The 25,239-nt window shown below is 39.4% G+C and overlaps 1 protein-coding gene across 4 annotated transcripts in view; it reads left to right on the top strand.

Moving 5' to 3' along the window:
- Nucleotides 1–13,201: 13,201 nt before the first annotated feature.
- Nucleotides 13,202–25,239, top strand: part of ctbp1 (C-terminal binding protein 1) — a 200,039-nt gene continuing 188,001 nt past the window's right edge. The window contains exon 1 of one of the 4 annotated variants that reach the window (XM_059965601.1): nt 13,202–13,374. In XM_059965601.1, coding sequence (XP_059821584.1) covers nt 13,217–13,374 — 158 coding nt within the window. In that variant the 5' untranslated portion in view covers nt 13,202–13,216. The remainder of the gene's footprint in view (nt 13,375–25,239) is intronic. The other 3 variants (XM_059965607.1, XM_059965603.1, XM_059965605.1) reach the window with 3 other exon arrangements.

The raw sequence follows: 25,239 nt of genomic DNA on the forward strand, positions 1-25,239 counted from the left end.
GAACCTCTTCCATCTGTCTGGAGGATTTGCATATCACTCACATCATTAAGCTCTCTATCAACAAAATAAGAACAACTTGATTGCAATGCCAACATCAGTAAATACTGTATTAAATACCTTCACTTCAGGTGGATTGTTACTACAGAATATCACACACAAATTAGACCACCACTGTTTAGCAAAGCTTCTTCCACTGGATTTCTCAAATCAATGAACAGTTCCTTCTAGTCAAGATGGTGCCTATGTACAACACTTCTATGGTCAGCATCTTCTGGATGGATCATGAAACCATATATTTCACTTTTATGTCTTTCACCTTTGTTTTTCATCTTGAATGTGTTCTGGAACTGTTGGAGCCTGTGATTTGCAGTTTGAAGATTGTTTGTGAGTTTCAGAGCTCTGCAGGCTCTGAGGGGATTCCAGGAGACACAGGCAGCGTGTGTGAACCTTGTGGCGAGAAGGCTGCGGTACAGGGTGCGAGCCGATGTTTGACTCCATTTCGTCAATTAAAGCAATGAGGGAGATTGAAACATCAGACCGTTGTACTTTTCTTTCTTGGTTTTGTGGCTATCTGGAGAAGAAGAGTTGTTTACTTTGATAATAAATGAACCTTTGATCCTTTAATAAATGTACTTTTGAACCACCAACCAGGAAAAAAAAGGGCAGCAGAGCATCACCTATAAGGTCCTCTTCAGGCCATAATGAGAGTTTAAAATGAATTACTACTCCTTCATCATTACTGGATTAAAACCTTATAACATACATCCAACACCTCTGTGGAAATATATTGGTCTTAAAGAAAGACATTTGCTGCCATCACTTTCTCAAGAGCAGTTAGCAATACACACATCCCATGAATGAATGCAAAGTCATTTTATGTTCCTGTCGTTTGACTGGGAGTCAGTAATTTACAAACACCTGCTAATCTTTTTTCAGCAAAGGCAATTAAACTGTGATCGTGCAGGCAATCTGTTATTTATTTCAATTATTCTGAGTGGCCTTTAATGGACTACTATGATTTAATATCGATGCACCTCAGCAACAGAATAAAGTTCTGACATCCTCCGATTACAAACAGTAGTGCCACAGGAAATCAAAATAAATATGTTGCATTCAGTACTGCTTCAGAGAAGAATATATTGATCATCAAGCAGTGCAATACAGATTCATCACCAGCTGCCAATGCCTTATTTGAGCCAATGGTATATAGATAACAAAAGCATTATTATGTAAATTAGTAAACAGCACAATAAAAAAACAGCTAAAGTCGCAAAATTGAGATTAAGGGCTGGTTGCAAATGATTGAAAAATGAAACGGGTTCAAGGGATTAAACAGTTTCATCTAATGTTCTTACTCCATTGTGTAGACCAGTAGAACTCCAGATTTCCTAGCCCACAGGGTATTTTAATTAATAGCATAGCATATTTTTAATTCACTGTTTTAGATAATATTTAGAGGTGTAATAGATGTTAAGGAGAGCACAGGAAGCAGGGAGATTGGCCAGTTTAGAGAGTCTTGCAGTTTGTCAGCAATGTAGTTTAAATATTGTAGTTTAACCCTAGATGAACTCTTAATATACACTCCAATTTGATGCAGTGTCTTGTCCAAAATGTCAACCATCCTTTTGTTTCCACAGGTGCTGTTTATCTCACCAAGTTCTTCCCGCTCCATTTGCTTCATGTTCTATCATCTTGATCATCTATATCCACCAATTTCCCTGTCTAACTCAGAGAAGTACACAATTCCCTATCACAACCTACACTCAGTGGCCACTTTATTAAGTATACCTGAACAGCTGCTCATTAATGCAAATATCTAATCAGCCAATCATGTAAATCAGCAAATCAATGTAAAAAAGCATGCAGACTTGGTCAAAGGTTCAGTTATTAATATGCATGATACTGGCATTTTGTAGGGTGTGCACTTATCAAGAATTGGTGCAACATTCTGTATATTGTTAGAGTGCAGTTCCTATGAAGTGCAAAGGAAACATCTAATTACTAAATTGAGATCTTTGGGATGGACAGAATTTAATATGGAAAGAAAGCTTGTTAGGCTGTCACTGCCATCTTAGTATATATATGTAAGTGTATATTTGACTTCTGATATTATTTGAGTATATTTTGGGAGGGGGGATTTACTGGGTCTACTTCCTTTCTCTTTGTTCCACACTCCAACTCAGTAGGTGGCGGTAATGCACCTTATGTTGGCCTGCCAACTGTTATTACACTACAAGACAAGAGGTTCAGTTGTTGTTCAGACCAAACATCAGAATGGGGAAGAAGAAATGTGATCTAAGTGACTTTGATTGTGGGATGATTGTTGGTGAAAGATGGGTTGGTCTAATTATCTCAGAAACTGCTGATCTCCTGGGATTTTCACAAACAACTGTCTTTAGAGTTTGTAGAGAATGGTGTGAAAAACAAAAAAGCATCTGTTGAGTGGCAGTTCTATGGGCAAAAACGCTTTGTTAATGAGAGAGGTCAGAGAATGGGGCAGACTGGTTCAAGCTGACAGGAAGGTGATAGTAACTCAAATAACCACACATTACAACAGCAGTTGGCAGAAGAGCATCTCTAACCACACATGTCGAACCTTGAAGTGGATGGGCTACAGCAGCTGTAGACCTCAAATATACACTCAGTGGCCACTGAGTACAATCTGAATGGTTGAAGTGAGATTTTAAAACTCTGTATAATTCTGGATTGCTGCATAAAACAGTCCTTATTACTTGGACAAGGACTAATATTATCTGATATGCTACAACCTGTAATGATGTCCTTTGCAAACGGAATACTAGCTATTACTCCTTTCTTTTACTCTCTCTAGGCTGTCACAAAGCTATAAGTCAAAGGAGATACCACTCACTTAAATTTTCTGTCGAAGTTTTAAAGAGAATTTCTGTATTCTGAAGTCAAATTGTCACATTAGTTCAATAGTAGGCATTACTTTGCAGTGTCAGTGATGGAGCTGCATTTCTTTGGACAGTAGCAAAAATGTATGTAAGAATATCAATAGGTAATTGTGCTCACTGACCTTAAACATTAACTCAGTTTCTCTATCCAAAATGCTGCCTGATATAAAGTCTGATGTCAGACTTTAATTATTTGTTGTATCATTATATCTGCTTTATATCAGAAGCGGGTTTGTTATCACTGATATATGTCCTGATATTTGTTGTTGTCAACAGTGTTCCATGGGTGACTTTGAAAGACTGGAAAACCATTCTGCATTTTACATTCTTCACCTTGATCTACAGTAAAGTGTTTGAAAAACAGTCCAGCAAATCAGTCTCCTGTGCCTATCCAGTTTCCACCTTTTCCATTCTGTTTAACTTCAATTAAATGTTACGATGATCTCCATTCCACAAAAGTAGAATCTGGACATTACAGTGACAGTAATATTCTTTGCAGGGATTCTCTATTGCAAATAAAAGCAAGATATTATACAATCTGGAAAAGTGTAATTTAAAACAATGCATTTTGCTAAGTGGATCTTAGCTGATTAGGTATTATTATGAGGAGAGGAAGATAACATAGGCATTCTAAGATGCTGTGTCCATTCATCCCATGAACTGGTTTGGGTGAGCACTCACAGGACCTTGTATGTGAGCTTTATCACAGACACGATATTATTTATTCTTCCAAAATTTATACTTTTGATTCTTCACGAGTTATTCCTAATGCTGAACATTAAAATCCACCTGATGACAGATATAATTTTTGTTAAGATGTTTAGATAAATCAAACTGAACATTAAATGAATATAACTTGGCTGGAAAAAGGTGTCAATATTTAGTAAATCCAAGGACTGAAAGTGTCTGTTACAGTTCATTTCCATTTTTTCTATCACTTAAGCTAGTAAAATAAAAATGTCAACCAATTAATGTAAAATCTATGTTCTCTCTGCTTTTTCTGAGCATTATTAATATTTTTCCCTTTTTCATTCAGAACAAATTTAAATAATCTAAAAACAACATTTACATTTATGAATGGAATGGTAGTACAGCAGTTAGTGTTGCTGCCTTGCTCCGACTTCACAGATTCAATCCAAATCTTGAATTCTACCTTCGTGAGGTTTAGATGTTATCTGCTCCAGCTGCCTCTCACATAACAAAGATGTCTTGGTGAGTTACTTTTCTTCTATGAATTACCCTTCGTAGATGACAAACAAATCAAAAATGGAGTTGGTGGGTAGGTGAGAGGGAATAAGGTTACAGGGAAATAAATATGTGGAATGGAAGTGAAGGGATTGTTTTGCTTAGTAATGGACCAAATGGTCTCATTCTGTGTCATGATACATAAGTGATTTATTTTAGCAGCGACTGCTCTTCATTGGCTATATAAAGCCAGGGATAGCCCAAAAAGTAGGGCTTTTTTTGTCAAGACGAACCACAGAGAGAAAAAAAAATTAGAATTCTGTCTTCAATTGGCATGGACAAGAAGTCAATCGGCATTTTGAAGTCTGAAGTTGACAGATTTTTACATAGGCAGGTAATCAAGAACAGGTTACTGCAATTGGGGCACACATAATGCAGTAAAATTATAAAATCCACTCAAATGACTGAATGGTTACTACTGTTAATAAACTCCAGGGTAAGATTTCAAGTTGTAATTCAATGTTAAAAATGACAAGGAAATGTGGTTTCTGATGTCTTCTGAGTCGCAGAATCTACCAAGCAATCAATCCAAGTGTTCAATATTCACTGTGTTCAATGGATGACAGGACTGACGCAGAAGTAGAGGTTCAAATTGGAAATCTTAGTGAACAGAGTAATTTAGATTAAATAGAAGGCAATTCCATTCAGTGGGCTGAAATACTCCTCATAATACATACATAAAGCATTAATGATGATGACTGTCAAATTTTCAAATGTACAATTCATACAGTGTTTCTTCATATTTGCTTCAAGCAACAAAAATGCTAAGATACTGAGTGAAATTACATTCCCTAAGAGGACATAAGGAATCCTGACATACTCCTCCACATCAGGGGTACAGAAATTCTTGCCAGATGACTTTTGAGCTACTGTTTCGACCTCTTTTTCACAAAATAATATCACCTGTACTTCAGAATGGAAGCTGCTGTGGAAAGTTGATGGGGTGAGGTGTGGGTGGGTGGCGGTTGGTTAAGGTAGTTTCAACCAGGGGTGGGAATTCCCCTTCTTACCCCTGTTGTATATAGGATCTTGCAGTGCTTACATGTATTATGGATTTTTTATTTCAAAGATAGACTTCATTCATGGTTAAAGATCTTTACAAAGGAAAGAACAGTGAAAAGGTCTTGCACATTCATGGCTGATACGTTCAGTAATGTATTTTTTTAAATAATAAGAAAAAACACAAACATAGCACCATGCCACTTGTGTAGCCCCTGAGGTGACACACCCTTGTATTGTTCAACTCCACCCCTCCATGTGCAGTAGCATAAGAAGCCTAGACTGTGGTCCTTTCCCACAGAGCCTTGGCATTGGCTGCACTGAACGAGAGTGCATCCCTCAGCACATCTTCCTACAGCCTGAACTTTGCCTTGCAGATGTTTTGCAGTCCTGAGAAACACCAGGTTTTGGACAGACCAAAGGGTGTCTTTCATCTCAGTTGATAACCATCCAGCAGTATTTGTTGTTTGTCTCCATGTGTGTCTCTATTAACGACCTGTTGATCAGAGAGTCCTATTGTGCTGCTGCTGGAGATGAACTAGGACATAGACCCTTGCATCCATCCCCTCTCAGCAAATCCACAGTCCGCAATGAGATGGATAACCATCTTTTATCTCGTGGGCAGTGTACATCGCAAGTAATATGTCATCTGTATAGAGCATCACACACAAAATGCTGGAGGAACTCTGTAGACCAGGTGGCATTAATATTCCCTCTGAGCTGCAAGGGTGTGTGGCCACGCAGTAACTGAAATGCTTCCACACACATAGCCTTTGTTGCCGTGCAGCTGGAAATTTCTTTTATATAATGTTAACATAATTGTGAAATATCCTGTATTTAATTGTGTTAATGAATATAATTCATAAATTTTCTAAGTAAACATACCACAACCTTTACTTTGAAGCATTTTAGAGCTTCATTGTATTTACATTGTCAGTATTTCAATTAACAATACTGTTGCAAATAGTAACAATAAACAGAATGAAAGTCGGTAGGTCATTTTTAATAAACCGCCAGCCTGCTGAACGTCGATGCAGTCTAGTCAAAACTTTTCCATTGTGCCTTTCAGTTGTTTGACCGCCTCGTATTGTTTACCTGTGTTGTGAGTTGTGGTTTGTGTTTGACGTGCATATTACAAAAGCAAACATTGAAAGTGCCAAGCTATGTGAAGACTTTCTGCTCAGAGCAATGGTTGGTCTGTGCCACTATAAAAAATGTTGGAAATAAATAAACAGTCAACATTTTAGGCCAAGATCCTTCAACTGGACTGGAAAAGAAGGGGTGAGACACTAGAATAAAAAGATGAGGGGAGGGGAAAGGAGTACAAGGTGATAGTTGAAGCCAGGTGTGTGGTATAGGTAACGGGTTGGAGAAGAAGGAATCTGATAGGGGAAGAGAGTGGCCATGGGAGAAATGTATGGGCACCAGGTGACGATGATCGGCAGGTGAGAAGAGGGAAGAGGCCAAAGGGCAGAATAGAAGAAGAGGGAAGGAGGAGCTGTCATTTGTACAGGAAGGCTCTGACTAGAGGGTCCCTCTCACCACCAGCCAAATGAAGCCTTATCACTTGATGTTCAGATCTGGTAATAGCGCATTCTTTGAGATGCTTTAAACCATTTGCTCAGCGAACACACACACACTAAATCCATAGTGCTGCTGTCCCACAGTGTTTGCACTATTTTCCACACTGACCACTACCTGATGGACTTGGGGTCAAAGGTGTTTACAAAGGACAGCTAGTGTACTAACATCCATTTCATTGGGACGTTGTGCAATAAAGGGACTAGGCCTATCTTCTGCAACCTCAGTATGTAATGACACTTGGGGCCTTTTTACAGTAAGCACATGAAGGTATAGCTACACGAAGGTGGTCATTAGGATGAGGGTAAAGTTTGGTATACTTTTGCCCCACTCTCTGGGGGCAGGACTTGTGCTTCATAACCCATCAGATACTCTCCATGTTGGACCCTCAGATAAACTAGAAGATGTCCTGAGTAATTATTGAGACAGATGGGCAGGGGTTAGGCTAGAAGTACAGCAGCCCTGGCAGCTTATTGTACCTGATGACCAAGTTCTTCCTGGTTATTGATGGACAGTGTTGTTTCATGGACCCATTTTTTTTTACCTTCCCAATCTTCTCCAGCCAATCCTTGTTGTGCCTCAGCTCTTCTAAACCTTCAGGTAGCCAAACCTGGCAATGAAGGGAACATTGGAATGGTTGGGCTAATTACTGATGAGAATGGCCTCACTCTCTACGGTTAAGAATGGCAAGTTGACAAAGGCTCTGAGGAGAAGATAGAGACATCGTCCATGTACAGGGAAGTTTTGACTTGTGTGCCTGATAATGTCACCCCTCATATGCTACCATCTTCCTGATAGATTCAACAAAGGGTTCCATTCAACAGACAGCCAAGACAGGAGAGAGTCGATAATGCAGGGGAAGCTATCTATTTCCCACCCATTCATTTGGAATGCACTACAGGAAGTTGTGTGGAGCAGTTGGCTCCAATTGATTCCCTTCCCAAAAATTTGGAGGGTGCACCTATCATCTACATGTGTGATGTCTTGTCGAAGGCCTGCTGTTGATCCAATCTGACCAGGCAGGCTTCCATCACTCTGTACTGTACTTAGGCAATGGTATCCCTGAGAAGCACAAGGATGTCAAAAGATTGTCTAGCCAGGCACAGCACAGGTTTGGTCTGGGTGGATGACCTTTTGCAAAGCAGACTTGACCCAGTTGGCAATGGCCTTGGACAAGATCCTATAATCCACATCCAAAAGTGAAATGGGTCTGCCTCCCTCTTCTACTTACTAATGAGGATACTAGATCTACGACAGTTGACCACAATAAATTTCTGTTTGTGGCCTCCAAACAAAGTTTATGTATTAAATCCATCAATGACAATGTTCAGATGATTTTGTTGGTTAAGGAGCACTTCAGATGTAGAGCACTTTGTAACAACAGGACATTTCTTTGATCTGGACTAAGTATTATTAGGAAGATGACAATTATGAGGGTTTACAAGAGAATTCACATACATTTGAGAGGCCATTTGGCCTGTTTTAGTTCATGAATGTTTGCAGCATCCTTGTAGTGTATTTAATATTTCCATAATATTTCAGTAATATTGTTGGAGGAGGGGCATTAACGGAAGTTATTGAAATCAGTGTTCATGCCATCAGGTTGGAGGCTACCCAGACAGAATATAAGGTGTTGTTCCTCCAACCTGAGTATGGCTTCATCTTGACTGTAGAGGAGGCCATGGATAGACATATCAGAATTGGAATGGGACGTGGAATTAAAATGTGTGGCCAATGGGAGATCCTGTTTTTCCTGGCGGACAGAGCGTAGGTGTTCAGCAAAACAATATACTACGTCCGATGCTCCCGGAGTGGCCTTTTATATATTGGTGAGACCCGACGCAGACTGGGAGACCGTTTCACTGAACACCTCCACAGACAGTCCTTCCAGGTGAGGTGATGCTTCACCCGTGAGTCGGCTGGTGTGGTATACTGCGTCTGGTGCTCCTGGTACGGCCTTTTATATGTTGGCGAGACCCGACGCAGACTGGGAGACCGTCTTGCTGAACACCTACTCTCTGTCCGCCAGAGAAAGCAGGATCTCCCAGTGGCCACACATTTTAATTCCACGTCCCATTCCCATTTTGATATGTCTATCCATGGCCTCCTCTACGGTCAAGATGAAGCCACGCTCAGGTTGGAGGAACAACACCTTATATATCGGCTGGGTAGCTTCCAACCTGATGGCATGAAGATTGATTTCCGTTAATGCCCCTCCTCCCCTTCTTACTCCATCCCTGATATATTTAGCTTTTTTCCCCACTCCTTTTTGTTTCTCTTTCTGCCCATCACTCTGCCTGTTCTCCATCTCCCTCTGGTGCTCCCCTCCCCCTTCCTTTCTCCCCAGGCCTCCCGTCCCATGATCCTTTCACTTCTCTAGCTCTGTATCCCTTTTGCCAATCACCTTTCTGGCTCTCAGCTTCACCCCACCCCCTCTGGTCTTCTCCTATCATTTCACATTTTCCCCTCCTACTTTCAAATCTCTTACTATCTTTCCTTTCAGTTAGTCCTGACGAAGGATCTCGGCCCAAAACGTTGACAGCATTTCTCCCTATAGATGCTGCCTGGCCTGCTGTGTTCCACCAGCATTTTGCATGAAAATGCAACAACGTAGGACACATACAAGGTGCATGTCGGACAGACAAAAATAAACGGACTGCACAGGGAAATGAAAAACATAACAAGTCAAGTTGCAGTTTCAGAAAGAGCACTAATCTGCATGTTGCTGAAGAAAAATCTGATGATGAGTGACACAGGACAGAGTAGCCTAATATTTACTATGTGAAAACTAATAGGAGACAAGCAAAAACAAGAGAAAACCTGCACATGCTGGAAATCCAAGCAACACACACAAAATGCTGATGCCAGGCAGCATCTATGGAAAAAAAGTACAGTCGACGTTTTAGGGCGAGACCATTCAGCAGGACAAGCAATATGCTTACACCAGAAGTGAACAGCAAATTAATTATAATGGAATTGGACATTAGTTCAGCTGTTTCAGTCATTCCACAAAATAAGTTTGAACAGCATTTCAAAGACACTCAACTGAAGCCTGCACATGGCCAACTGAGAACATATATCGTGGGAATGGCATTCGTAACTCTAAAATAAAACCAAGAGGCCACATTGGGCTTGTATGTGAAAAAACATGAGACCCAACATTGTGGGGCCATGAGTGGCTGAGACAACTACTACTTGATTGGAGATCCATCCACCATTTGTATGCCACATCCGTGCAATCATCAACTGAAAGCAAATTATGAAAGGTACTAGATGTTGCCACAGTAGTGTAAAATGATAGTGTTGGAAAACATATTAAGTGTAAAATAATGTTAAATAAAAATTCCACACCCAAATTTTTGAAAGCCCATCCGGTTCCTTATACCGTTCGTGTTAAAACAGTCAGTGAGCTAGATCATGTGGAGGCTGAAGGAATCCTTTCTATGGTTGAGTGGAGCCCATGGGTAACGTTAGTGGTCCCAGTAGCTAAGAAGGATGGGTCTGTCAGGATCTGTGGTGATTTTAAGTCACCATTAACCCAGTACTGAAAGTAGATCAATACTCTCTTCCCAGGATAGATGATATCTTTGCAAAACTTTCTGGAGATAAAGACTTAAGCAAAGTGAACCACTGAGATCTACCTAGAGATGGAGGTGGATGAAGAGTCCAAAGTGTTTCTCCCATAAACACTCAGAAAGGGCTTCATCGCTATAATAGGCTTATTTTTGGAATAGTGTCTGCACCTGCAGAAAGATATGGACCAGGTGCTGAAAGACTGTCCAGGCATTTACCTGCATAACATCAGTATTACCTGCACGACATCATTGTTACTAGTGAAGATGACAAGGAACATCTCCAAAATCTCAAGACAGTGTTAAAAAGATTTTTAGATTATGGGCTCAGAGCACAACGCAACAAGTGTGACTTCTTTAAACCAAGCCTCACTTATTGTGGTCATAACATTTATGCACATTGTGCTGTGCAAATGGTTGATGTTCTAAGCCCAAAGGATGTGTCAGAGTTGTGGTCCTTTTTAGGATTTGTCAACTGCTATAACAGGTTCCTGCCAAACCTAGCTAATGTGCTCCACCTCTTGAATTCATTACTACAGATCAAGGAAGGAAAAAACAGAGTGAAGTGGGTTACTGAAAGGCAAAATAAATGGTGCTTTCAGACACTGTACTCGCACATTATAATTCATATTGTCCAATGAAGCTTTTAGTGATTTCTCGCCTTATGGTATAGGTGTGGTCATGTCTCCTGTTATGAGTGACGTAAGTGTATGCCCCACAGCCTTTGCATCACATTCCCTGTCCACTGCAGAGAAAAATTATGCAGAGATTCACAGAGAGGTCTTGAGTCTGGTTTTCAACCGGTACTTGTATAGGAGAGAGTTTATCTTCATTACTGATCATCAACCAGTGGTGTTCATTTTCAACCCACAGGAGGTTGTCCCATAACTGCAGCAGCATGAATGGCTTCGTTTCTTGGAGGACACAATTACAAGATCAAAAACAAGTGGACTACTAATCATGGAAATGCTGATGGAATGCCCCATTTACTCTTGGAAAAGGAAAAAATTACAAAAGAGGACAATCCTCTTGACGTATTCTCCCTAATGCAAATCAAAAGTCAGAGATGATCCAAAGGGAAAAACCCCACTCTGTCTCAGGTCTACATGGCAACCCAAAATGGCTGGAATGTGCAAGAAAAATTCCAGTTCCCCCATTTTTACCAGCACTGGGATGAACTTGCCCTTGACGGGGATTGAGAGTTGTTGTATCATCCAAGCTGAGAGCTGAAGCGTTGGAGGAGATACTTGCTGGACATCTAGGCACGGTCAAAATGAAAGTGTTGCCTTGAAGCCTTGTCTGGTGGCCCGGGATAAATCAGCAGATTATGCAGCTTGCCATGCACTGCTTGGGATGCCAACACATCCAGAAGATGCCAAGAGCAATGCCACTCTATCCCTGGGAATGGCCTGCATTTCCCTGGTAGAGTCAATTGTTAGAAAAGGAAGGTATCCAGAGCTGTCAGAACCACCTTCTACAGTCTCAAAGTCAACTCCTACAATCACCCCAGAGGAGGCCCTGGAACCTGAAATAGTTTCACAGCCGCGGTTCTCACCTGCCAAACAGATTGACCTCCCCTTGTCAGGAAGGACATTATCCCGCAAGAGTAAGAAATCCTTCATAGAGATTAAATCTTTAGTTCTGTTACATATTTGTGTTGAAATGCATTCTATATTGATCGGAGTTTGTAGCTACACAGGGAGGAATAGAAATGTAATGTGTTTGCTATTTTTGTAATAAATATTGTTTATTGTAATAAATATATTGTTTGATTAAGCATTCTTTGTTTACATAACTCATTATATAATAAGTATGTGAATGGCATATGGCATTACGCCACCATGTCATATGTGAGCACCTTACTAAAGAAAAGTTGTAGACCCGTATCCCAGCTTCTGTGTTTTTCTTACGAAATGTTTCGAAGTTACAAAACTTAATGATCCCTGTGCATGATCCAATACTTTCTGAAAAAGAAAGAAATACAGAAAATATTGAGGACCTTGAATAATGTGATGATTACTTATTTGTCCCACCACTCTTATATTCAAGTTTATTCTACACATGGGCTATAATTATTTTTGGAAGTATGGAAGAAATGCATGGTAGAATATTTCACATCATTTTTTGGGAAAAAGACTATCTGATTTATATTAATACCAATACTAGTGAGTTTCAATGTATTTAGTCATCTCATTATTTGAAAGTTTTACAAAAAGGTGCCTAAAAGACCTTACAGCCTTCCAAATTACATTGTCAATACTGTGAAACAATAATTTTTAAAAATTCCAGATAATTTTGTTATCAACACTTAAAAAGTCAGCTTTGATAATTATCCAGAATCAAGTGGAGTTTGATTGATATATTTGAGTGTAAATGCTGATAACTAATATTTCAGTCATGTTTGTTTTCTGATATACTGTAATTCAGAATGATTAAATAGAAAATAAATTCGACGTTTGGGTAAAATTTTCTTGTTATAAATACAGAGTCGTGAATATTAAAAGAGTTGCCAAACGCTTGTAAACATGAAATGAAATTTACAGGTGTAAAACTTAACGAGTCTTATGTTGATATAAAACAACGTAAACATGACACTTTGATGGGAGCCTGGAGTACCTGACTGCAATTTCACGGAGCTGTGTATTTTGATCGGCGCTGCGGCACAGACACATTTTGCACTGCAAGGGTTAATATTTTCTTTGCAGCTGTTTCTGATCTGCTGCATTGATAAGTAGCCCTTCGGCGTTATTTGGACGGCCGGTTTTCCCTGGCTTGCGGGCACCCGTTGCTGGGTCCGATTTCGAGCCCTGCAGCCGGCTCTGGAGGCGTTATCTCCGTGTATTTTGTCCTTCCCCTCCCCCAGCCTCTCCCTGAGCCGGCAGTTGTCTGACTGAGTAATGAGCTATGATATGGTTGGCCGGTCTCCAACCACAGCTCCTCCTGATTGGTCCCTCTCAAGCTATCGTATACATTGATTGGGTTCGGGGCCTGTTTTTTTTCGCAGCATATTTTTTTACAAGCTCAAGCAAATTCTGGTACAAAGTGAAGGTGGGGGATGCAAGGTTTGGCTCTTCATTTCATTTCTTTTATCCTCGGGTCAAGGTAGTCGCCAAGGACCGGCAGCTTTTGAGGGGGCTGGGTGGGTGGGGTGGGGGGTGAGGTTATTGCGGGGTGGAGAATGGAGCTGTTTGCGCACTGATTTGCAGATGGGTGGATTTATTTAATTCTTTGGCAAGGTTTGGGTGGGGTTGCTCCTGATCGCTTAGTGTGTGGTTCTGCAGTGTATCAAATAAGAGGGTGAAGGGGCTGGGTTGTATTTTTAATAAACACATGCCAGGAAACTTGTGTATTTCTGGAGGGGTGTGGGGGTAGGGAATCTGTAAGTTCAAGCACATAAGCGTATTGTAATCAGACTGCCTGACTTTTATTTCCTCGTGGATGAATACTGCCCCTTCTCGTAGTTTCATCTGTTGAGATGTATTTTGTGCCTGGAGGTCTGGGGATGCTGTAACTGAGTGCTTCCCTGTGTATAACTTGGCTGACTTCGATGCAGTACAAAGTCTTGTTCAGTACAAGTTTATTACAGATTTTTTTTACGTCAGACAGCCTCTTGCTGAAATACGTCAATTCCAACCTTTTGGGGGATATTTTAACATTGAAAAATCAAAGCTTTATTTCTATGCAATCTGCTGGATTTTTGATGTGTATTTCCAGTTTTTCAAATACTGAAGACGACCTTCAAGATATTTTTTCAAATTAAGTTAAACTATTGTAGTTTCTATATTTTGGTTAACTGCCTATAAAGCATTTTAATCCTTTCTGAGATTTCCTTGAATGAAAATTTGCCTGATGTCTGTTAAATAAACGATCCTCCATGACGAGCAGAAGCAGAGCAACTAAAGGGTTTCAAAATAAATATTTACTTATCTTGAGCAATATATGGAACGCTGTTATGGTTCTGTGTACACATTTAGATTAATTCATCGTGCATTTATGTTAATTCGTGGTGGATTTGGATTTTTTTTTTGATACTTTGATTAGGCTTTTCCGTGGGGTTGCAGGGTAGAATTTATGTGTACATTTATATTTCTGATTAGATTTGTGTATGTGATTTTCCAGATACAATCGAAATCATAGCCTGCTTGTGCATCATTCTTTCATGCATCTAACTTAACACTTTGTAATAAAGGTTTAGTTATTGTTCAACACCAGTTCTTCTGTTTCTGTCCATTGTCCATCAGCTTAGTCTCAAGTTTCCTCTGATCTATGCAAAACCATTTTAAAAAAAATCCTCTGTAAAAAAAAAAATTATTGTCAGATCATGTCAGTGATGTGTAGTCTTTTGATAGTTGTAACAAGATTGTTGGTCTTTCTGACAACAGAACTTGTTCTGGTTTTTGTTTTACATGGTAGAAAGGGAATAGTTGAAATATTGTTGCTAAGCACCTTAGTAGTTGGTGTAATAAACTGAGTATTTCGTTCCAACTTTGAACTTGCATATTCTTGAACTTGCTAGACATGTTTTTATGTGACTGACTAGGAAATTGGTGTACCTTAGAATATCGTAACATCCTTCAAGAGGCTTCTGAATTAAATACTTATGAATATATCTGAGTCAAACTTGATATATTGCAGAATGTGGGGCAGAGTGGGGAAATGGAAGGATTGCCTTACATGTTTTTGAAACTGAAGGTGGTTTTTACTTGAGAGTGAAATCTTGTGTTTTTTTTCCAGTTTGGTTGTGGTGACCATTGATAATGTATGTGTGTAAAAAATTTTTTTTTATATAGGAATCATTATCTCATGAGATTTGTGTACAGTGTTTGTTACTTGATATACTGTAAATTGAAAAGAAACATACTGGAAGTGGATCAGGCAACATTTGAACAATGAAACATTTAAAGTTTTGTGATGAAATTTATCCAGAACTGGGAAAAGTTAGAAAGAAGCCACATCGAGTGGAAAACAAAGTGGGAGGGGAGATGAAACAAAAGAGGAGATCTTTTATTTCAGAGGATGAGTGGTAGTAATTGATTAAAAAAATGTGGTGAAGTCTGCTGTAAAAGTGTAGTAGATCTATTTGATGAATAACAAGATCAGTTTGGAAGAGGTCTTAAATTGCCACCAGTAAGTACAAGAGGATGACTGGTTTTATTTTGAATCATCTGCTGGGAGTGTGCAGTGTATGGCTGCAAATTTTTAATTACTATAAGTTGTTAGCAGAACATAAGAAGTAGTAGGTGTCAAGCCTGCTCCACCATTCAATAAAATCATGGCTGATCTGGCCATGGACTGTTATCCACCTACCTGCCTTTTACTACGGTAGCTTCTGCTGTTTCATTTGGCAGAGAATTCTATACATGCACCACCCTCTGCGAAAAGCAGTTCCTTCTCATCGCTGTCCCAAATCTACTCCCCTGAATGCTCCTCGGCATCTGTGGAGAAGAATAAAGAGTTGACATTTGGGGTTGAGACTTTTCATCAGAACTGGAAAGGAAGATGAGTTGGGGGGGGGGGAGAGTAAGTTGGTGGATGGGAGGTTGAAGTCATAGACATTGTTTTTATGAAAAAGTGGTGTTTGAGCTTCTACAGATGAGGAAATAATAGGATTGGTACAACATCTGTCAATATCTGGACAGGACCCACACTGGGTAAATTAGTTGCAGAATAAAAATTGAGTGATAAATTGCAAAATATTTCTGAACAAGGCACCAGTGTTAAGAGAAGCATTTTGGTTTACCAGTTTATCTGAGCTGAAGAACTTTTTGTGGTTGTAGTTATTAAGAAAAGTGCAGTTTTGAAAATTTATTTTTGAATAACAGTGGAGAATTGGAAGGCTATTGTAATTGCTAACATCAAATGCTTAGAATTTGATTTGTTTGTGTCTTTATTTTTAAAAGAATAAAATGCAGAAATTCACTTCAGTGCAATTTCAAAATTGAGGTTGACATTGGAACAAAGTCTCTGTTTTAATTTTGATTATGGAAAGACAACATTTATGCTACTTCTGATAATAGTAACAGAATTGGGTATTCCTTAATGTGCAATTTTCCTATAATTTTGCAAAGGCAAAGTATAAAATTTAAGGACTATCTGAAGTCTTATTAAATGAGAAATTAATTTTTACAATCAATGCAGAACACAATTAAAGCAACCAATATAACATTAATACATTGCTGAAATAATTGAATATTGTTTGGTAAACAATATGACATGAGATAATATTGCAGCTCTACAAAACTTGAGTTGAACCTTGGTTAGACCATACTTGGAATATTGTGCTCAGTTCCGGTTGTCTCATTATAGGAAAGATGTGGAAGCTTTAGAGAGGGTACATAAGAAATTTACCAGGATTCTATTTGAATTAGCATGTCTTGTGAGGACGGGTAGAGTGAATTGGGTCTTTCTCTTTGGACCAAAGGAAGATGAGAACTAACTTGAAAGATGTGTATAAGAGGCATAGCCAGTGACTTCACTCCCAGTGATGGAAATGGCTAATATGAGGGGTTATAATTTTATAGTGATTGGATGTAAGAATAGGATGTCAGGAATGTTTTTTTTGTGTTGCGTATGTTGGAATGCTCTACCAGGGTGTTGTTGGAGGTAGATATATTGGGAACATTCAAGAAAATGGAATAGCATTCCATTTTTCTATCAATCATGTACCTATGTAGGAGGGAAGGGTTAGTTTGATCTTGGAGTAGGTTAAAAGGTGAGCACAACATCGTAGGTAGAAGGGTCTGACCTATTCTATGTACAAGTCAGGAGCAGCTGCATCACTGCCTGGTTTGGAAATTGCGCCATCTCGGATCGCAAGACCCTGCAGTGGATAAGTGAGGTCAGCTGAGTAGATCATTGGGGTCTCTCTTCCTGCCATTACAGACATTTATACCTCATGCTGCATCTGCAAAGTAAACAGCATTATGAAGGACCCTACACACCCCTAATACAAACTCTTCTCCCTCCCGCCATTTGGGAAAAGGCACTGAAGCATTCGGGCTCTTGCAACCAGACGATGTAACAGTTTTTTCCCCTAAGCCATCAGAATCTTCAATACCCAGAGCCTGGACTGACACCAACTTACTGCCCTCTACTGTACCTATTGTTTATTATTTATTGTAATGCCTGCATGTACACTTCATGCAATCCTGGGTGGATCTGTAGTCTGGTGTAGTTTGTGTTGTTTTACATAGTTTAGTGTAGTTTTTGTATTGTTTCATGTAGCACCATGGTCCTGAAAAAAGTTGTTTGGTTTTTACTGTGTACTATACCAGCAATTGTGGTTGAAATGACAATGAAAAGTGACTTGACTTCAAGTCGTCATGCTGAGACTTGACTTCATGTTTAGTTATCAGACCATAATAAATTTTTAACTTGGAGGATCAGCAAGTCTTATCTTGGACTGAAATGTGGGAGTAATTGAGGTATCAAGCAAAGTGGGAATAAGAGGCCAACCGGGTATGTGGATAGGAAGAGTCACACTGAAATGTCTTTGTCTTAATTAAATTGATTTGGAATTGGATACAGAGGTGACCATTGATTTCCAGAAAGATTTGGGATCACATTGAACAGTGATAAATGTGATGTTGAGATTTGCCTACAAGGCTGTCTGTCAGCATTTTGCACTTATCACCACAGTATAAACTGCAGTTGATCTAGCGATAGGTCTGATTGAATGCTGATAAGATGAGGTAGTATGACATGATTATTCACTGGAATTAAGGTGGTTCCTCTGTAGATGATTCAAAAGTAAAAGGGATAGAGATTGTTCTGGGAAGTAGCATGACCCCAATGTGCCGAACAGGTCAGAAGCAGCTTGGAGGAAGAAACAAGAAGTCCATGAGCCAGTCCTCCTCAGAGATGGAGAGAGGCAGTAGCTTTAAACTTACCAGTGTTATTATTTTGGAGGACCTGCCCTAAGCCCAGCATGCTAGTGTAATTACGCAGAAAGCACAGCAATGCCTCTACTTCTTTAGGAGATGGCTAAGATTCGACATGACATCTAAAACTTTGACAAGCAGCCTGGTATGGAAACACCAAAGGAAAATCAGACAAAAAGACCAACATGGGTAAAGCCCTCCCCACCATTGGGCACATCCACATGGAGTATCGTCACAGGAAAGTAGCATCCATCATTGGGGACCCGCGCCACCCAGGACATGCTCTCTTGCTGCTGTCATCAGGAAGGTGGTACAAGAGCATCAGGATTCACCATCAGCTTCAGGAACAGTTATTACTTCTGCACTATCTGACTCTTGGACCAAAGAGGATGACTTCACTCAACTTCACTTGCCCCATCATTGAAATGTCCCCACAAGCTATGGGATCACTTCAAGTACTCTTCATCTCATGTTCTCAATATTTATTGCTTATTTTTTGTATTCGTAGTTTGTTATTTGTACACTGATTGAACACCCAAGTTAGTGTGCTTCATTGATTGTTATAGATTTATTAAGTACATCTGCAAGAAAATGAATGTCAAGGTTGTATATGCTGACATATATTTACTTTGAACTTTGTTTTGATGTTTCTAGCATTCAGTGCCCATTTACTCAATAATACATCTTTTATTTACTGCACTGTTTCTGCTTGGCTTCCAGCTGAAATTTCTTCCTGGTACAAGATTGTTCTGGAAAGCTATTTCTGTAATCTGGTCGGCTTAATGAAGTTTTGCATTCTGATAACTTCATGAATTGCAATCAGAATGGTTGTCTTTATCCCAAAAAAAAATTGGATTTGTTAATTTGTAAAAGTGCTTTTGGAAATGCAACGGCTTGTCAAGCCACTTTGTACTACTATTCTGTCTGAAGTTATCCTTTGCCTAAGTACTGTGGGATTTGGTTCCTTTTATTTTTGTTAGCTGTGCAGAGTTTAAGCTGGTTGCATTTGCACTGCACGTGATTGCCTGCCTGTGATGACGCTCCTGGCAAAGATCATATTCTTTCACGTCAAGTCCCTCTAGCAAGCACTTCGAAGTAAGTCAATTTTTGGCTTGTTTGCACTTATCAGTCCATTCATTTGGGCTGCTTAAAAAATGTTCCTGTTTCTTTATGCTTGAAGAAAGTGCTCATTTTCACAGTCCTGTCATTGGCATGTCTTCATCTGAACTATTTCAACATTGCCTTGCCTAAATCCTCGTGTTGGCTTCTATTAGACCATTTTGAAGAAAATGGCACCACTTAGTTTAAGTAACAAATTGTTTGTTAATTTCATATTGTACTTGTTTTTATAGAGAGGCATTTTCTAGCCTTGCAAATGCTCCAACTATTTCTTCAGAGGCTTGCGTTGTGACTCTCAAGGTCAACATCAAAGTTGAATTCCTTGTTAGACACACATGTACACATATGCACAGGTGCCATAGGGAAAACTTGCAGCAGCATCACAGACACATAGCATTGAAAGTAGCAAGAATTAGCAACAGAAACCTAAATTAAAATTGCACGTTCAATTTTTATAAGAAGCATAATCAGAGTACCCTTTTTAGTGCAAGCTGGTCAAGGTATTGCTTAGCTGTACTAAATTTGTACTAACGTGTTTTAGGTATTAGGAGGCATTTAAGTCTATTCAAAACTTAGTTTAAAAAAAACACCTGCCATGAAAGATTTTAAAAATAATTCTCAAAAATTTTCTAATCTGGAGGCCAGCAACCAGCCCCTTTTGAGTATATTTTTATTCTCCCAATTTTCCATTGTGTCTTGCCTCCATTTCTCTATTCTTCCCCCCCCCCCCCACCATACAGGAAATCCCAGCAAGACTGGACATTGCCATTAGATCCCATATGAAACTGTATGACAGATGTGGCACCATCTGTCACTCACTAAGTCTTGGACTTGTAGTGAGTTGGTGTTAAATCTATGGTTTGTTATTTTTTGAGTGTTTGCTGGTGGTTTGCTCCAATTCTCAGTCATGCAACTAGCAGTTTTAATTGGGAATACTTTGGTTGCAGATGTATATTTTAAAAAATGTTCATACTGAAAAACTACATTTTGCTCTTTATGTATGCAGGAAAAAAATTGGAGGGAGATCAGAGTCTACAGATTTGTTATCAAGAAATACAAATGATTATGTTTAACACCAGATCATCCTGAAGAAGTTGCGTAAATCAGTTGGCTCTTTTCACAGGCTATGTAGTGTACCCTATGAATTTTGCTTTTAGGATATTGCTCATTTATTTCAGTCTGCTTTTTTGTGCTTTTTTGGCACTGCTGGAAATATTTTTTACACTCCACACTTCTGTTTGCTTTAATTTTAATTTGGTCTGTTTATTGGGCAGATACTGGCTGTACCCTGAATTGCATCAAGCATGGGTCATGAAATAGGAATTCTGAAACATCTATTATTATCAATGCAACTCAATTTCAGAAGAGAGAAAAAAGCCCTTAACTCTGGATGGAGTCATCAGGATGCCGTTGTGACGGCATTTTTTTTAAGCAGGCTTTCTTATTTTTATGAGATCGAATTGCTAGCTCGACGCTCAACCCTGCACAGGTGGAAAGCGTGCAAGGGAGCCAGCTGGATTTGAACCAGGGAGCCTTTGCTGAAGTCTGGTGCTGATGCCATTACGCTGGCACAATTTCAGACACTGTGCATTGCTGCAACTGTGTTGCATTGTAGTTTTGGGGACAAATTTCTACCACCTTAAATATTTCACATGGAAAAGAATGAGAGTGAGAACATCATTAAGACCAAGGAATTGATTGTAAACTTCAGGAAAGGGAAGTTGAGGAAATGCAAACCGGTCCTCGCTGAGGGATCAAAAGTAGAAAAGGTGAGCAGTTTCAAATTCCTGGTTATCAGCATCTCTGAGGCACTATCCTGGGTTTATTGACTTTAATTTGCTCAATAGTTCCATTTAATAGTTCAGTTTAGTATCAGAGAATCTATACAATAGACAACTTGAAATTCTTTTCCTTCACAGACAATCACAAAAACAGTGCCCCAAAGAATGAGTGACAGTAAAGACATTAAAACCCCAAAGCCCCCTTCTCCCTCATGCTGCAAGTAGCAGCAGAGCAGCGACCTGACCGTCACCTCACATTTCACCAAAAAAGCATGAGCACCCTCTACCCACCAAGCAAACAGTTGCAAAGTTCCCACGAAAGACCATGATCTGAAATACAAGAACTAATCATTCAGCTGATAATTTGACGCACCACAGGTGCTGTTTCTCTTTGTCTCTAATAAAGAGACAGAGGTATCACTCAGCAAGAGGAGAGACATAAAAAACATATTCCTCATAGATGTAGACTGCCCCTTCTCATAGCTTCATCTGTTGAGGAGACATGACAGCAGCTATATTTCTTAGGAGTTTGAGGAGAATTGGTATGTCACCAAAGACAACCACAAATTTCTACAGATGTACTGTGGAAAGCATTCAAATTGGTCGCATCATGTCTGGTATGGAGCGGTCATTGCACAAGGTCGGAGCCAGCTCTATCATGGTCACCAGCCTTCCCCAGCATCCAGGATGCCTTCAAAGGTGATGCTTCAAAAAGGAGGCATTCATCATTAAGTGGCTTAATCACCCATCACCTGTTGCCCTCCTATTTGCTGCTATCAAAGAGGAGGTTACATTTATTGTTTCAGAAACAGCTTTTTATTCCTGCTGCATTACCACAGTAGTGTAGCAATCCGCGCAACTCCAATACAGCCCAGGTGTTCTGGAGTTCAGAGTTCAATTCTGGCACCATTCTGTAAGGAATCCTTCCCCATGGAATGTGTGGATTTTCTCCATTTGCTTTGGTGTCCTCCCGCAGTCCGATTTAATATTTTCCCATGATTAGGCTGGGGTTAATCAGGTTTGTCAGGGGTTGTGTGGTGTGGCTTGAAGGGATGCTGTATGGAATAGGCCCTAAATTAAATAAACTTTCCCTCCATCAGATTTCTGAACCCATGTACAATTCCTCAGTACTTTTCCATCACTTTTTGCACTCCTTATTTAAATTTTTTAATATATAATTGTTGTAATTTATAGTTTTATTTATGGTGCTGCTGCAAAACAAAGAATTCATAATTTCTGCTGGTGATAATAACCTGATTCTGAAGTAGTTGAATAATTTAACATTCAGATTTTATTTATTACAAATACAAGAAAACATACAGTGAAATGCCTTGTTTTAACACTTGATGATGTACTGGGGCAGTCGATAAGTGTCCCCATACATTGCAGTCCCAACATCGGCCCGCTATGTCAAGTAGAACAACACAGACTACAATAAAACAAACTTTTTACCTGCGTGCAAACATTCACACACCTCCAACTTCAGGACCGGCCCCCAGTCATTTAACCCTAGACTCTCAGACCTGCAATCTTTTCATTTTTAGAATCTTTTTATTAATACATGTTCTTCTACAACTATAGAATAATACAAAACTTCAACAAATTAATATGTATACAATTCATAGAGCTGAAGAAGAAAAACTAATCGTAATATGTAAAAAAATTTATATGTAGAAAAAAGAAGGGGGGAATAAAAAGCAAACACGAAGAAATCTGCAGATGCTGGAAATTCAAACAACAACACACACAAAATGCTGGTGGAACGCAGCAGGCCAGGCAGCATCTATAGGGAGAAGCGCTGTCGACATTTCAGGCCGAGACCTTCGTCAACGCTTCTCTCTATAGATGCTGCCTGGCCTGCTGTGTTCTACCAGCATTTTGTGTGTGTTGTTTAGAAAAAAAAAGAACCCCATCTAACTAAGGAAAAAAAAACATTAACTAGACCCGCAGTTATCAGGCCTCCAACTTTGTAGATTGTCCCGCGATGTGCTAATAATGGCTTTGACTTTTGGCCTAAACACTTTGACTTGATCACGAGCTTGACTTTTGGGCTTTGACTTGTGGGTTTGCACAAACCACTGACCCCTGTGACCTGAAGGCCCTCATGACTCCCTGCTACACCTGAGACTTGCCCATTAGTATGAATTGATATAAATGGGCATCCCTCAGCTATAATACATGTTTAGTTTTTCCAATTGAGGCCAAATATAATTTCCCTACTAAAATAGCCATAAGAGCCAAGGAATAACATTAAGAGACAAAAAAGTAATTAGCAACAGGAAAAATTTGCAGATGCTGGAAATTCAAGTCAACACACAAAATGCTGGAGGAACTCAGCAGGCCAGGTAGCATCTATGGAAAAGAGTGCAGTTGATGTTTTGGGCTGAGGATGTTGATGGAGGATCTCGGCTCGAATGCCGACAACATTCTTTTCCACAGATGCTGCCTGGCCTGCTGAGTTTGTCCAGCATTTTGTGTATAGTGATTAGAATTTTCTCTTGTATTCAGAAAGGCAAAATAAACTGGAGGAGCAAGTTCTTAAATCAGTGACAGTTTGAGTGCTGAGTTGTTGTTGCATAAATGTAAACTTTGATCTGTGGCTGTCTTCAAAATCACTTAAATAATATCTTGCCCAAAAAGTTGGGCCCCCACTGCAATTCTGGGAGGAAGTCCATGGTGCTTGCATTGCCTTGTCAACTACATCAGAACTCTCAAAACTCAAATAGAAGCAAGTTGTCCTCAATCATGAGAGATTCTTTACGAAATGGAAGAAGTCTTGTGGGTCCATGATGGCTGCTGTGAACCTTCCCACAGAAATTATATAACTCTGAAGATCATAGAAGGCATTAAACAAGATAATGCATAAATATTTTCTAAGTTAGACTACAGACGTGTGTGTATGGTGGGGGTAAAATACTTCAGGTATCAGAGAAGCTGCAGTTTATTTTTTTTTAATGAAACTCAGTGGCACATCTGTCATGATCAAGATAATTTGGATTTGAAGCTGCTTGAGGCTGGATTTAAAATTGATATTTTGTGGACAGCTTCTTAAAAGCCAGAATGCTTAGCAGTGATACATTCCATGTAACATTTAAATAGAAGGTGCAGCATTAATTTGAGTAAACTGATCGTATGCATGGTGTAGTTGTCATTTGTATTCTGGGGCATATTAACATACGGTATATTGGTGCTAGTTAGGAAAGCTAATTTCTTTTTAAATAACAGAATCCTAAAGAAAAATGGTTTGTGTGGGAATATTGCAGTAGCTAACAATGGGCCAGATCAAGTACAGTCTAACCCAATAAAATAGATTAAGTGTGTTTGATACCAAGCACCTTTAAGTTGAAAGTTGATTGCCATGCCTTTTATTCTTTGCAGTTAGTTGAGTGCATGTCTTAGCTTGGTATATTGCATTCCTTTAGATGTCAAAATTGTAATGTCAGTTGTATTTTTAGTAAGGGGCAAATTGTAAATTAGGTAGATACAAGTTGTATTATATACTGTACAAGTTAAACAAAATGTTATTTTGGTCTGTTTTACCTTTCACCTCGACTCTTCAGTGGGAGTTCTGAGCTTTCATTTATATAATAATTTCCCAGATTTCAGAATATTCCAGAGCCGTTCAAAAAAAATTATAACAATTTTTAAGGTATGGTCATTGCTGTAATTTTAGGTATACGAGAATGGCAAAAGTCAGCCAAATGTTATGACTTGCTCAAATCATGTCAGTTAAAGTTTGATATAAAAGTGATTACAAATGCTGGAAATAGTCATAGGACACTACAGAACAGAAATGGGCTATAGACCCATATAGTCCATGTTGATTTGTTCCGCCTAGTCCCAGCGACCCACAAACAGACTATCGCCCTCCATGCCCATCCCATATACTTATCAAAAACGTCTCTGAAATGCTGTGATCAAACCCACATCCACCGTTTCTGCTGCAGCTTATTTCATACTCTCACCAGTCTGAGTGAAGAAGTTCCCCTGAATATTTCACCTTACACCCTTAACCTATGACCTCTAGTTCTGGTCTCACCCAACCAGTGGAGGAAAAGCCTGCTTGCATTTGCCCTGTCTATACCCTTTATAATTTTGTATACTTTTGTCAAATCTACCCTCATTCACCTACATTCCAGGGAATAAA

The sequence above is a fragment of the Hypanus sabinus genome, chromosome 3 (genome assembly GCF_030144855.1).
Source record: "Hypanus sabinus isolate sHypSab1 chromosome 3, sHypSab1.hap1, whole genome shotgun sequence".
In the NCBI taxonomy this organism is placed as follows: Eukaryota; Metazoa; Chordata; class Chondrichthyes; order Myliobatiformes; family Dasyatidae; genus Hypanus; species Hypanus sabinus.